The sequence below is a fragment of the Solanum tuberosum genome, unplaced genomic scaffold (genome assembly GCF_000226075.1).
Source record: "Solanum tuberosum cultivar DM 1-3 516 R44 unplaced genomic scaffold, SolTub_3.0 scf00172, whole genome shotgun sequence".
Lineage (NCBI taxonomy): Eukaryota > Viridiplantae > Streptophyta > Magnoliopsida > Solanales > Solanaceae > Solanum > Solanum tuberosum.
In genome coordinates, this window is record NW_006239095.1 from 1129501 (window position 1) to 1142265 (window position 12765).

At 35.2% G+C, this 12765-nt stretch overlaps 2 protein-coding genes across 2 annotated transcripts in view; both read left to right on the forward strand.

Moving 5' to 3' along the window:
• LOC102595458 (G-type lectin S-receptor-like serine/threonine-protein kinase RLK1) overlaps nucleotides 1–6755 on the forward strand; it is a 10393-nt gene extending 3638 nt beyond the window's left edge. Inside the window, exon 2 of the mRNA XM_006354147.2 lies at nucleotides 4737–6755. Coding sequence (XP_006354209.2) covers nucleotides 4737–6634 — 1898 coding nt within the window. The 3' untranslated portion in view covers nucleotides 6635–6755. The remainder of the gene's footprint in view (nucleotides 1–4736) is intronic.
• Nucleotides 6756–8743: 1988 nt separating this feature from the next.
• On the forward strand, nucleotides 8744–10603 carry LOC102595784 (G-type lectin S-receptor-like serine/threonine-protein kinase RLK1). Its single transcript, XM_006354148.2, has one exon. It carries the CDS (start codon nucleotides 8744–8746, stop codon nucleotides 10601–10603), a length of 1860 nt encoding a protein of 619 aa, XP_006354210.1.
• Nucleotides 10604–12765: the final 2162 nt, after the last annotated feature.

The window sequence follows — 12765 nt, forward strand, 5'->3', positions numbered from 1 at the left end:
TAGCTTTTATATTGGCAATGTCTTTGCTCATTATCAGCATGTCATCCACATACAGACATACAATGACTTCTTGATTTGTAGTGTCTTTAATGTAAACACATTTATCACACTCATTGATCTTAAATCCATTTGACAACATGGTTTGATCAAACTTTGCATGCCATTGTTTTGGTGCTTGTTTTAGTTCATAAAGTGACTTAACAAGTTTTCATACTTTCTTTTCTTTGCCGGGAACTACGAAGCCCTCAGGTTATTCCATGTAGATTTCTTCCTCCAGCTCTCTATTTAAGAATGCGGTTTTCACATCCGTTTGATGGATTTCAAGACCATATACTGCAACTAGGGCAATTAATATCCGAATTGATGTAATCCTAGTCACTGGCGAGTATGTGTCAAAATAATCAAGACCTTCTTTCTGTCTAAAGCCTTTGACAACAAGTCTTGCTTTATATTTGTCAATAGTTCCATCATCTTTCATCTTCTTTTTGAAGATCCATTTTGCACCCAAGGGTTTGTTCCCTGGAGAAAGATCAACCAACTCCCAGATATGATTTCTTAAGATTGATTCAATCTCACTATTGACAGCCTCCTTCCAAGAGGTTGAGTCGCTAGACAACATCGCTTCCTTGAATGTTTGAGGCTCACTTTCAAGAAGGAATGTTACAAAACCAGATCCAAATGAAGTAGCTGTCCTTTGACGTTTACTGCGCCTTGGACTCTCTTCATTGGTTTCATTCTCTTTTGGTTCTTTTCGAGGTTGTTTAGACCCCCCACTAAATGACTCAAGTCTAGTTTTATACGGATAGATATGTTCAAAAAATTCAGCATTATCTGATTCCATTACCGTATTATCATGAATATCCGGATGTTCGGACTTATGAACCAAAAATTGACATGCCTTACTATTTGTGGCATATCCAATGAATACACAATCCACAGTCTTAGGCCTTATTTTCACCCTCTTAGATATAGGAACCTGGACCTTGGCAAGACACCCTCACACTTTGAAATATTTCAAGTTGGGTTTTCTACCTTTCCATTTCTCATATGGAATAACATGTGTCTTCGTATGAGGCACTCTATTGAGTATTCGATTTGCTGTAAGGATAGCCTCCCCCCACAAGTTTTGTGGTAAACCTGAACTTATAAGTAAGGCATTCATCATTTCCTTTAAAGTTCGATTTTTTCTTTCTGCAATTCCATTAGATTGTGGAGAGTAAGGAGCAGTAGTTTCCTGGATTATTCCATTTTCCAAACATATTTATGCAAATGGAGATTCATGTTCTCCATCTCTATCACTTCTGATCATTTTGATCTTTCTATCCAACTGATTTTCAACTTCAGTTTTATATTGCCTAAATGCATCTATTGCTTCATCCTTACCATTTAGCAAATAGACATAACAATATCTAGTGCAATCGTCAATAAAAGTTATGAAATACTTTTTCCCACCACGTGTTGGTGTTGACTTCATGTCACAAATGTCAGTGTGAATCAGTTCTAAGGGATATGAATTCCTTGCAACAGATTTATAAGGATGCTTAGCATACTTAGATTCAACGCAAACTTGACATTTTGATTTATTGCACTCAAATTTAGGCAAAACATTTAAGTTAATCAGTTTTCGCAAGGTTTTGTTATTAACGTGTCCCAAACGTTCATGCCATAAACATTTAGACTCAAGCAAGTAAGAAGAAGCAGAATCTTTATTCATATCAACTGCAATTACATTGAGTTTAAAAAGGCCCTCAGTGAGGTAACCTTTTCCTACATACATCTCATTCTTACTTACTACAACTTTATCAGAAACAAATACACATTTGAATCCATTCTTAGTCAGAACTGGTATAGAAACTAGGTTCTTTCGCAATTCCGGAACATACGAGACCCTGTTCAAAGTCACCACCTTGCCTGATGTCATCTTTAGGTGGATCTTGCCAGCTCCTTTCACCTTTGCAACAACGGAATTTGCCATAAACAACTTCTCGTCTGTAGGTGCTGGAGTATATGATGAAAATAATTCTTTGTTGGCACAAACATGGCATGAGGCACCAGAATCTATCCACCATTCTCTTGGATTTCCAACCAAGTTGCATTCTGAAAGCATTGCATAAAGATCGTCCATCTCTTCTTTGGATTCAGCCAAATTTGCTTGATCCTTCTTTTTGTCCTTCTTAGGACCCCTACATTCAGTAGACTTATGACCACGTTTGCCACAGTTGAAGCAGCTTCCATTGAATTTCTTCTTAGGAGGATTGCTCTTTGGACCAGATGTTTTCTTTCTTTTCTTTGATTTTGTGGGATCTTCTTCAACAATATTTACTCCAGATATTGCTGAATTACCACGTGACCTCTTTTCTGCGGCCTTGTTGTCCTCTTCGATTCTCAGCCTTACCATGAGATCTTCAACAGTCATCTCCTTGCATTTATGTTTCAAGTAGTTTTTGAAGTCCTTCCACAATGGAGGTAACTTCTCAATAATTGCTGCCACTTGAAAAGCATCATTCACAACCAATCCTACATTAAAGATTATGTGAGTATTAAGAATAAACTTAATATTTCCAACATAGGTATTAAATAAATTTATACCTTCAGCAAGGAGATCATGGATTATGACCAGTAATTCTTGAACTTGGGTGACGACGGTCTTACTGTCTATCATCTTATAGTCCAGAAACTTTGCCACAATAAACTTCTTCATTCCGGCATCCTCTGTTTTGTACTTCTTTTCTAAAGCATCCCAGAGTTCTTTTGAGGTTTTCACATTACTGTACACATTGTACAGATTATCCTGCAGGCCACTCAGAATATAATTTTTACACAAAAAATCAGAATGTGTCCATGCTTCTGTTACCAAGAATTGTTCTTCAGGCGAAATTTCATCCGACATAACAGGAACGTTCTCATTAATGAACCTCTGCAGACTCAACGTAGTTAGATAGAAAAACATCTTTTGCTACATCTCTTGAAGTCGACTACAGAAAACTTTGCAGGTTTCTCAGCCGGTGCTAGGGCAGCATTTGAACGATTGTGTGCAACCGATGTTGTTGCAGCACTTACTGTTCCAGCATTTACTTGACTTGAATTAGTCATTTTTCTGTCACAAATGGCAGACAGTTTAGTATGTGAAATACTACCAGTAAAGAATAAATCCTTACACAGACTGTTTCTGATTTAACGATAAAGTTTTTATGTTCTTTTAATCATTAACCGATTGAATTTTAAAAATTCAAACAGAGTAAAAAACCATAAAGGTTTTAATCTCCAGAAACCTCAAATACAGAAACTATTAAATTTCTTAAGATTGTTATCTCATATCAGGTTAGTCAATAATACAGAAACAGAAAAAAGATGAAATAGACAGAATGATTTTTAATCCGAGTCCATAGAAACCACTGTGTTTCCTTAAGAAATTTAATCCCCTCACTGTACCCGAGGTTGCAAATTAATTCCTCCCAAGATAAAACGGATTAACCTGTTAAAGAAGTAGCGGTACCTCAAACTTCAGTGAACGCAAGAACAGCAACAAGAGCACACACAGACTTAGTCGATCGACAATTTTATTTATGTAAGAAAATGTATGCAGAGAGGAAAATTTTTCAGTGTTTGAAAAAACGAAAAAGACCTTTTATTTATAGCCATTTGCAGCAAGGAACATGTCTGTTCAGAAAAATCTGTTCAGACCCGTTTTTTCCAGAACATTGTGTCCTTTGGGAAAAGTAACGACTTTTCGAAAGGATTACCGTTTGGGAAAAGTAACAAATTTTTGGAAGGATTACTGTTACACGTGAATTTCAAATAAATTCAGTTGCACCAAATTAATTCTGTTATTTAATTAACATTATGAATTAATTTATAAGAGAAATGAAATGATTTAACAAGATTGATTAAATAAATTTTGTCCAAAAATATTATCAATCAATTCATTTGCCAAATCCAAATCCGAAGCCGAGGCCGAGCGATGACGACGGCGCGAGGGGGCGACCTTCTTCTTAACCCTTTAAGAACTAAAGGAAGTGTTTCCTAATATAAGGACAACAATTTCCTTTCTTCTACCAATATGGTAAAAATGACCTTTCATTTGCACTTTTGCAATGATTTTTCATTTTCCCTCCAAAATTGGTTCCCCCACTTTCATTGGTTCTTCCACTTTTCATTTTCTCTTTTTATTTTCCATTCACACCTTGCAAAACCCAACATTTGGTTGTTTGATTATGTTATGTCTCTAACATGATAGATGTAATCTCTCTTTTTTTTGGAGTTGTGGAAGCCGTTTTGTTGTTGGATTTTTTTTTTCAAAAGAAGAAGTTAATGGTGAGTTAGAAATAAGAGTAGTAGTCTAGTAGATTATGAGGATTCATCAATAATTGACTAGTTCTAGTCATGGTAGTGTTTTTTTCTTTAGGTCCTATGCTTTCGAGGATGTTACGTAGGACACACAATTGTCATGTAGGATGTCAGATAGGACGAATGTGTCTGTTTGTTTAGTTTTATACAAGTTTTAAGTGTCTACTTGTGCACAATCAAAGTTAGAGAGCATAGATGTCAGTTGAAGCCAAGTTAAATGATATGTTTATGTGTTATGCCTATATATGGAGAAACATGGTTAGTGAGGATTCATACAGCTAACTCCAAATTGTTTGGAATTGAAGCGTGGTTGTTATTGGTATGTCTTAACACATAGATGTCAACTGTTAGAGCTGAGAGTATGATTTAATTATATTATGTCTTGACAGGTAGATTTTATCTTCGGATGCTTGATAATGGAAATTTGGTACTTGTTACACAAAGTGTGCCTTCCAATAAGGATTATGATGATGAGTACTATAACACTCAAACTTCTGATCCAACAAATGCAATCAATTCTGGGGATAAGTTGGTGTTTGGAGAGAATGGCGTGCTGTATGTATTGAAGCGAAACAATGAAACACAAATTCTTACTCCGCGATCCAATCCTTCAGCTTCGGACAATTATCATCGTGTGACACTTAACTTTGATGGAGTTCTTAGTCATTATTATCATTCAAGGATTTTCAATAGCAGTGGCTGGAATATTCTGTGGTCTCAACCGGATAATATATGCATCAAAATTGATGGAGACAATGGACCTGGTTCTTGTGGCTACAACAATGTATGCAGTCTTGATACAAACAACAGACCAGTTTGTAACTGTCCTAAAGGATATTCTTTGGTTGATCCGAGCGATGCTTATGGTGACTGCAAACCAGATTTTTCTATAAGCTGTGATGAAGTTGGGAGGGGTTCACCTGATGATTTATACAGTTTTATCACGATTCGTGACACTGATTGGCCGAAATCAGATTTTCAGCAAATTAGTCCTTCAACTGAACAGGACTGCCAAAATGCTTGTTTGAATGATTGTTTTTGTGCTGTAGCCATTCATAGAAGCAATAGTTGCTGGAAAAAGAAACTGCCCTTGTCAAATGGGAGAATAGACACCAGTCTGAATTCGAAAGCTTTTATGAAAATAAGGAACGATGGTGTTCGAAGGCCTCTAAGTCCTCCAAGTCCTGGCCTTCCAATTCCGGGATCTCATCAAAAGCAGAGTTGGCGGATTTGGGCAATTTTGGCGTCCTCGCTCTTAGGTAGCTCTATATTGGTAAATGTTCTGTTCATTGGTGTATTCTGTTGGGGATTCTTCCACATTTATAAAAAGAAAATGAACACATTTCGCCCTACAAGTCACGTGACGGACTCTGTCTGTCATAGTTTTACGTATAAAGATCTTGTAGTAGCCACGAAAGAGTTCAAGGAAGAGCTAGGCAGGGGTGCATTTGGGATTGTTTATAAAGGGGTAATGTCTATCGGTTCAAGAAACGTAGTCGCTATAAAGAAGCTGGATAGAGTTGCTCATGAGGCAGAGAAAGATTTCATGACTGAAGTAAATGTGATTAGTAAGACTCATCACAAGAATTTGGTTCGCCTGATTGGATATTGTAACGAGGGACCTCATCGTTTGTTGGTTTACGAGTATATGAGTAATGGCACTCTTGCAAGTTTCATTTTTGGTGATCTGAAACCTACTTGGAGTCAGAGGACAAGTATCGCGATGGGGATTGCAAGGGGACTTGCATACCTCCACGAAGAATGCAGTACACAGATTATCCATTGTGATATAAAGCCTCAGAACATTCTCCTTGATGACTATCACGTTGCTCGAATATCAGATTTTGGATTGTCTAAACTGTTGATGATCAACCAGAGTCGAACGGATACTAATGTTAGAGGAACAAGAGGTTATGTTGCTCCAGAGTGGTTCAGACATAGTCCTGTCACAGTTAAGGTGGACGTTTACAGCTTTGGTATACTGCTACTAGAGATCATCAGTTGTCGGAAATGTTTGGAGAATGAGGAAAGCTATGGACCAGAGGCGATTCTTGTGGATTGGGTTGTTGATTGTTTTCAAGAAGGGAACTTGGAAGCTTTGGTGAGAAGTGATATCGAGGCCTTGAATGACAAGAAGCAGCTCGAGAGGTTCGTGATGGTTGGTATTTGGTGCGTTCAGGAGGATCCGTTAACGAGGCCTACTATGAGGAAGGTCTGTCAAATGCTTGAAGGATCTGTTGAAGTGACAATGCCACCATGTTCATGTAATTTTAGCATAACTATTTAACATCATAAGCCTCATTTACGGGCGATTTCCTCCTATGTATAGTACTTTCAAGTGGTCTAGTTGTATTACTTTCTTTTTATGTTGAATTTTCTTTGATAGTACTAATGATCTGTATTGCTCAGACTCTTCAAAAATGTCACCAAGTGCGACTCTTCACATTTCCATATTCATTTACTAGTGAAGAAATTGTAATTGAGACATTAACAAATGGTTTTTGGGGCATTTGTTTTAAATAACGGAGAAATCTCCTGGGAACAGTCTATCTACCATCACAAGGTAGGGTTAAGCCTGCATACACCTCACTTATTCCGAACCCCACTTGTGGGGTACACGGGGTATATTTTTGTTGTTGTTGTTGTAACCGAGAAATCTCTCATTGGTTAGTTGCCTCAACCCCAGTGGGCCAACAAGTTTGAACTTTTTTTTGGGGGGGGGGGGGGGGGGGGGGTAGACAACTCCAATCTTTACTGAAGATCTCGAGTTCAGGGTGAAATTCTTAATATAGAGCGCTTCTCCTTCAAGTATATCCTATATGTAGTGTAAATCCAAATTAGTCGGACCAATGTGTTTCAGAAACCAAATAGTTAATTTATATGTTTCTATCCACAGTAAAAAATCTATTGACTATTCTTTCCTACTATCTGAATTTTTTGACTAAAAAGTTTGAATAATATGTCTTTTCAAGGCAATTGCCGAACTCTTTTGAAATGTCAATAAAAGTCGAATTTCTCGAGTTTAATTTTTGTTCATATATTTTCTAATTTTACAGATAAAATATTATATTATCGATTAACGTTTATCTCACGTAAAATTATCAATTTGCTCATAATCTTTAAACCATGATCTAAAAGTTCATAAGTTGCTAGAGAAATAAAAAGAGAATCGTTTACTAAACAATAGTCTTAATAAAACAAGTGGATGGCCATGATATTTTTCTGTTAATTAAGTTCCTTCTAGATTGGAAATTCCTAGGTTGTCATTCAAGATTTTGGTTCTTAATTAAAATTCAAAACTACCAATCATCATTTAATAATAGTGTAAAAGTATTGACTTCCAATTATTGAATTCCACTTGTGACTTCAATAACAAACCAAAATTCCATTAAAAGACTATAAAATGTGTTTAACTAAGCTTATAAATCGGTCAATAAGCTTATAAACATTATTTTTATCATATCTAGACATTTAGAGTTTGTTTGAATTAGCTGATTAAAACATCAAAACACTTCTAGGTGTGCGGGATAGAAGTGTTGAAACTGCTATTAAACAGTTACGCGTTTCATAAAAAGATTAGGCATAATACATAAATATCCCCTTTAACTTGACATCTATGCCCTCCAACTTTAGATATGCACAAGTATACACTTAAACTTGTATAAAGTTGAACAAGTAGACATATGTGTCCTACGCGACATAATACATGCAGGACATAAAATTGTCACGTGGGACGTCATGTATAACGAATGTGTCTATTTGACAACACTTAAAGCTTATGAACTATTTACGATCAGCTAATCCAAACGAACTCTATTTAAAGTAGTTACTTATGCAATCTCAAAACACAACAAAATGTCCAAAGTGAGTTTATTACCTTTTCATTTCTTACTAAACTTGTTGATTTTTAGTCCAAAATTTTCATTGTCCCAAACTAAAAATGATGTGAAAATTGGATCATCACTCATTGCTGGTGATGATCAAACATCTCCATGGATTTCTCCAAATGAAGATTTTGCATTTGGATTCCAACAACTAGGGAATGAAAATCAATTCCTAGTATCAATATGGTACAACAAAATACCCAAAAAAACAATAATATGGTATGCAAATGGTGACAATCCATGTCCTAAAGGATCAAGAATCGAGCTTCTTGCTGATCGCGGACTAGTCCTTACTAGTCCACAGCAAGACGAGGCATCGATTTCTGATCCTTTGATTGGTATAGTACTATGAAAGATACCGGTAATTTCGTGCTTGTAAACAAAGATTCTGATAGTTTATGGCAAAGTTTCAATCATAGTAAAGACACAATCATGCCAACTCAAGAATTTAGAGAAGGATTCAAGATTTCATCTCGTCGATCTAAGTCAAATTTTTCAAATTCTTGTTTAGGATGTTTCAAAATGGGAATATTGGAATTGCTAGTATGAACTTACCAAGTGAGTATATAAATGAGAATTTTTTCTTGATTCGAAGCATCGATCAGTTGAATGCATCGAATTATGAGTTAAAGTTCAATGAATCAGGGCATATTTTCCTGTTAGTGAATAACAGCCAAGAGTTTGTTCTTTCACAAGGTGAAATTGGATCATCAGCACGGTTTTATCATCGTGCTACGCTCAATTTTGATGGCGTATTTGCTCTGTATCAACGTCTAAAAGACTCGAAAAATGATGTATGGTCTACTGTTTGGTCAGTTCCTGATAATATATGTTATAGTTTGCCTTCAGAGAAAGGTAGTGGTGTTTGTGGATATAACAGAATTTGTAGACTAAGTATAGATAAAAGACCAGATTGTCAATGTCCGCGGGCGTTTTCACTAGTTGATCCAGAGGATGACTACAAAGGATGCATACCGGACTACGTGCAGGATTGTGGTGACAATCAAGAAGATGCGGGAAGTCAGGTTGAGATGGAAACTATAACAAACATCGATTGGCCTACGAGTGATTATGAGCTTCTTCAGTCTTTAGATGAAGAGGAATGTAAGAATGCTTGTTTGAATGATTGTATGTGTGCTGTTTCGATTATTCGTGAAAATAGTTGTTGGAAGAAAAAACTACCACTTTCAAATGGCAGAGTAGATAACAGAGTGAATTCAAAAGCATTTATCAAACGAAGGAAAGGTAATTTTCGAGAAAATACTAACTCTTCAAAGCCTAAAAACAAGAATCAAGAAACTATCATACTTGTTGTGTCTGTGTTCTTAGGAAGTTCTGTTTTTGATAACTGTTTACTTCTTGGAGTACTTTCACTCGGGTTTTTACTAGTTTATCGTAACAAAAGACTAACGTTTGATCGAAATGGAAGTTCTATGGATCAAACATTAAGGTACTTTTCTTACAAAGATCTATCAAAAGCCACGGAAGGGTTCAAGGAAGAACGTGGACGAGGGGCATTTGGGATTGTCTACAAAGGTGTAGTTGATATTGGTAATCCTATTGCGGTGGCTGTCAAGAAATTGGATCGGATAGTACAAGACAGGGATAAGGAATTCAAGACTGAAGTTAATGTGATAGGACAAACTCATCACAAGAATTTAGTCCGTTTAATCGGATTTTGTGATGAAGGTCCTCATAGATTGCTTGTATATGAGTTCTTGAACAATGGTTCATTAGCAAGTTTCCTTTTTGATGATGTAAAATTGACATGGAACCAAAGGACTCAAGTGGCACTTGGGATAGCAAGAGGGCTATTGTATTTGCACGACGAGTGTATCACACAAATCATTCATTGTGACATCAAACCTCAGAACATACTTCTTGATGATCAATTTGAGCCAAGGATATCAGATTTTGGACTAGCAAAGTTGTTGAGAATGGATCAATCCGAGACTCAAACAGCGATAAGAGGGACAAAAGGATACGTTGCTCCTGAATGGTTTCGAAACATGCCAATCACATTGAAAGTAGATGTGTATAGCTTTGGTGTTTTACTCCTTGAAATCATTTGTTGTAGGAGAAATGTGGACTATGAAGTTGGTGAAGACAAGGCAATTTTGACTTACTGGGTTTATGATTGTTACCAAGAAGGCACAATATATGAACTTATTGAAAATGATTTAGATGCAATGAGTGATAGAAAAAAATTAGAAAAATTTATAATGGTTGCTATTTGGTGTATTCAAGAAGATCCTTCATTGAGACCTACAATGAAAAAAGTTGTCTTAATGCTTGAAGAAATTGTTGAAGTTCCTAATCCTCCATGCCCAAATCCTTATAGGAGTGAACATTTTCTTGTAGACGCGATATAATAGAAGATTTCATTAGTCCAATGCACGAAGCATCCTGCATTCACGCTAGTCTGGCGCAGAGGAAATGCCGCATCCTAAGGGGGGGGGGGGGGCGGAGGTGTTATGTTGATGCAAGCATCAACGACTCGAGAATCCATGACCTATATAGGTCATACAAAAACTACCAACTTTACTGTTGTTTCAAGTCTCTCTTGAAAAAAATTCCATCAAGAACTATAGCTTTTAGAACAACAAATTAATTAGCTCTTTTTTCTTCTTCTTGTTTGTATTGCTCTAGGGATAATAATTAGTATACTTTGTTGATCATTTGTTGTATACATGTATATTTTACTATATATAAAAAATCATTTAAAATTTTTATTGATCATTTGATGATTAAACTTATTGAAATCAAAATTATCTATGACATATCCAAAACTAGCTCAAAAACCATACATGTTACTAGGATGTTTGGACAGTAATTCTTTGTTAAATAGAATTAGCGATAAATTTTTTTTACTGTTTAGCGACAAAAGTTATTAGTTGCTAATTCATGTTTTTTTCATAGTGATATTGTGGTTTTGTAATACTTGTAAAAATAAAAGTTCAATCGCGATATTATTATTATTCTATTACGCATAATCTCTCCCACAAGTCGACGTAACAAATTCATTTAGAAATTAATTCGATCTCATCGTTGAAATACATATCGACAAACCTCCTAGTGCCATTGCTCTCATCCATGAGTTTCGAGACAAATCAATTGCAAAAAATAAAATAAAATATGTCACATTCTTTAATTATATTCTATTTTTGAAATGAATTTAATTATATTTTATTCTTGAAACAAAAAGAGATGCCATAAATATATACTTAATTAAGAAAAAGAAAAGATGCTATGGTCGAATATATGGGGTAAAGTATTATGACTTAATTAACTTACTAATAAATTTCATTTAGATGTTCAGATTAGAACTCTATTCCAATTGAGAATTTAAACACATGATAAAGTATTGACCTAAAATATTTCTATTATACACTTTCAATTCAAAGTTTGAAAAAATGTGTTAAATAAGTTAACTATTTAAAATATAGGGAGAATACATAAACGTGTCATTTAACTTAACTTCATTTGACATCTATGTCCTCCAATTTTGGATGTGCACAAATAGACACTTAAACTTATAAAGAGTTGAACAAGTAGACATATGTGTCCTACTTGACGTCCTATGTGTCAATTCACATCCTATGCAACATCTTATATGGCGTCTTACACGTGTTATACCATGTAGAACACATGTGTCTACTTGTTCAATTTTATACAAGTTTAAGTGTCTACTTATGCACACCCAAAAATTTAAAAAACATAAACACTTAAACTTGACTCCAGCTGGCAACTATGACCTTTAACTTTAGGTGCGCACAAGTAAACACTTAAACTTGTATAAAATTGAACAAATAGACACATTCGTCCTACATGACAATTTTGCATCCTACGTGTATTATGCCACATATGACATGTGTGTCTACTTGTTCAATCTTATACAAGTTTAAGTGTCTACTTGTGCACATTCAAAGTTAAAGGTCATAGTTGTCAGCTGAAGTCAAATTAAGATTCATATTTATGTATTATGCCTAAATCATAAGAACTTAGTTATAACAATGTATATAGAATTCCATATATAATCAATGTCTACTATATTAGAATTATGGCCAGATTTTGTAGAAGATAAATATTACAATTATTTTTTAAATGGGCCTAATGAATAAGTGCGGAATGGTTATTTGTAAAAAGGATATTTTGTGCTACTATTTAAACATTGCGTCTAGTTTCTTGATAGAGCAATTTTCACATATAGCAAACACAAAATTCATATTTGTATGCTATATCAAAGTTTGCATAATTGCGCTCCATAGCAAACATATATATGTATAATTCGCTATACATATACAAAAACAATTGTATAATCTGTTTTGGTATACATATACAAAAAGATCAATTGTATAAAGTGAGAGAGGCGAGCGAGCGAGATCTGGGAGAGTGGCGAGCGAGATCTGGAAGAGGGGAGAGAGGGGAACGAAAAAAAAATAAAAAAAAAAATAATAAAAAAATATATATATATACAATTTTCACACATTTGCGTTTTTGTATAAAGTGAGAGAGCGAGATCAAAGAGCGAGAT

Excerpts from the sequence above, each read along its gene's own strand:
- LOC102595784 (XM_006354148.2), top strand. The coding sequence starts at position 8,744 with ATGTTTCAAAATGGGAATATTGGAATTGCTAGTATGAACTTACCAAGT.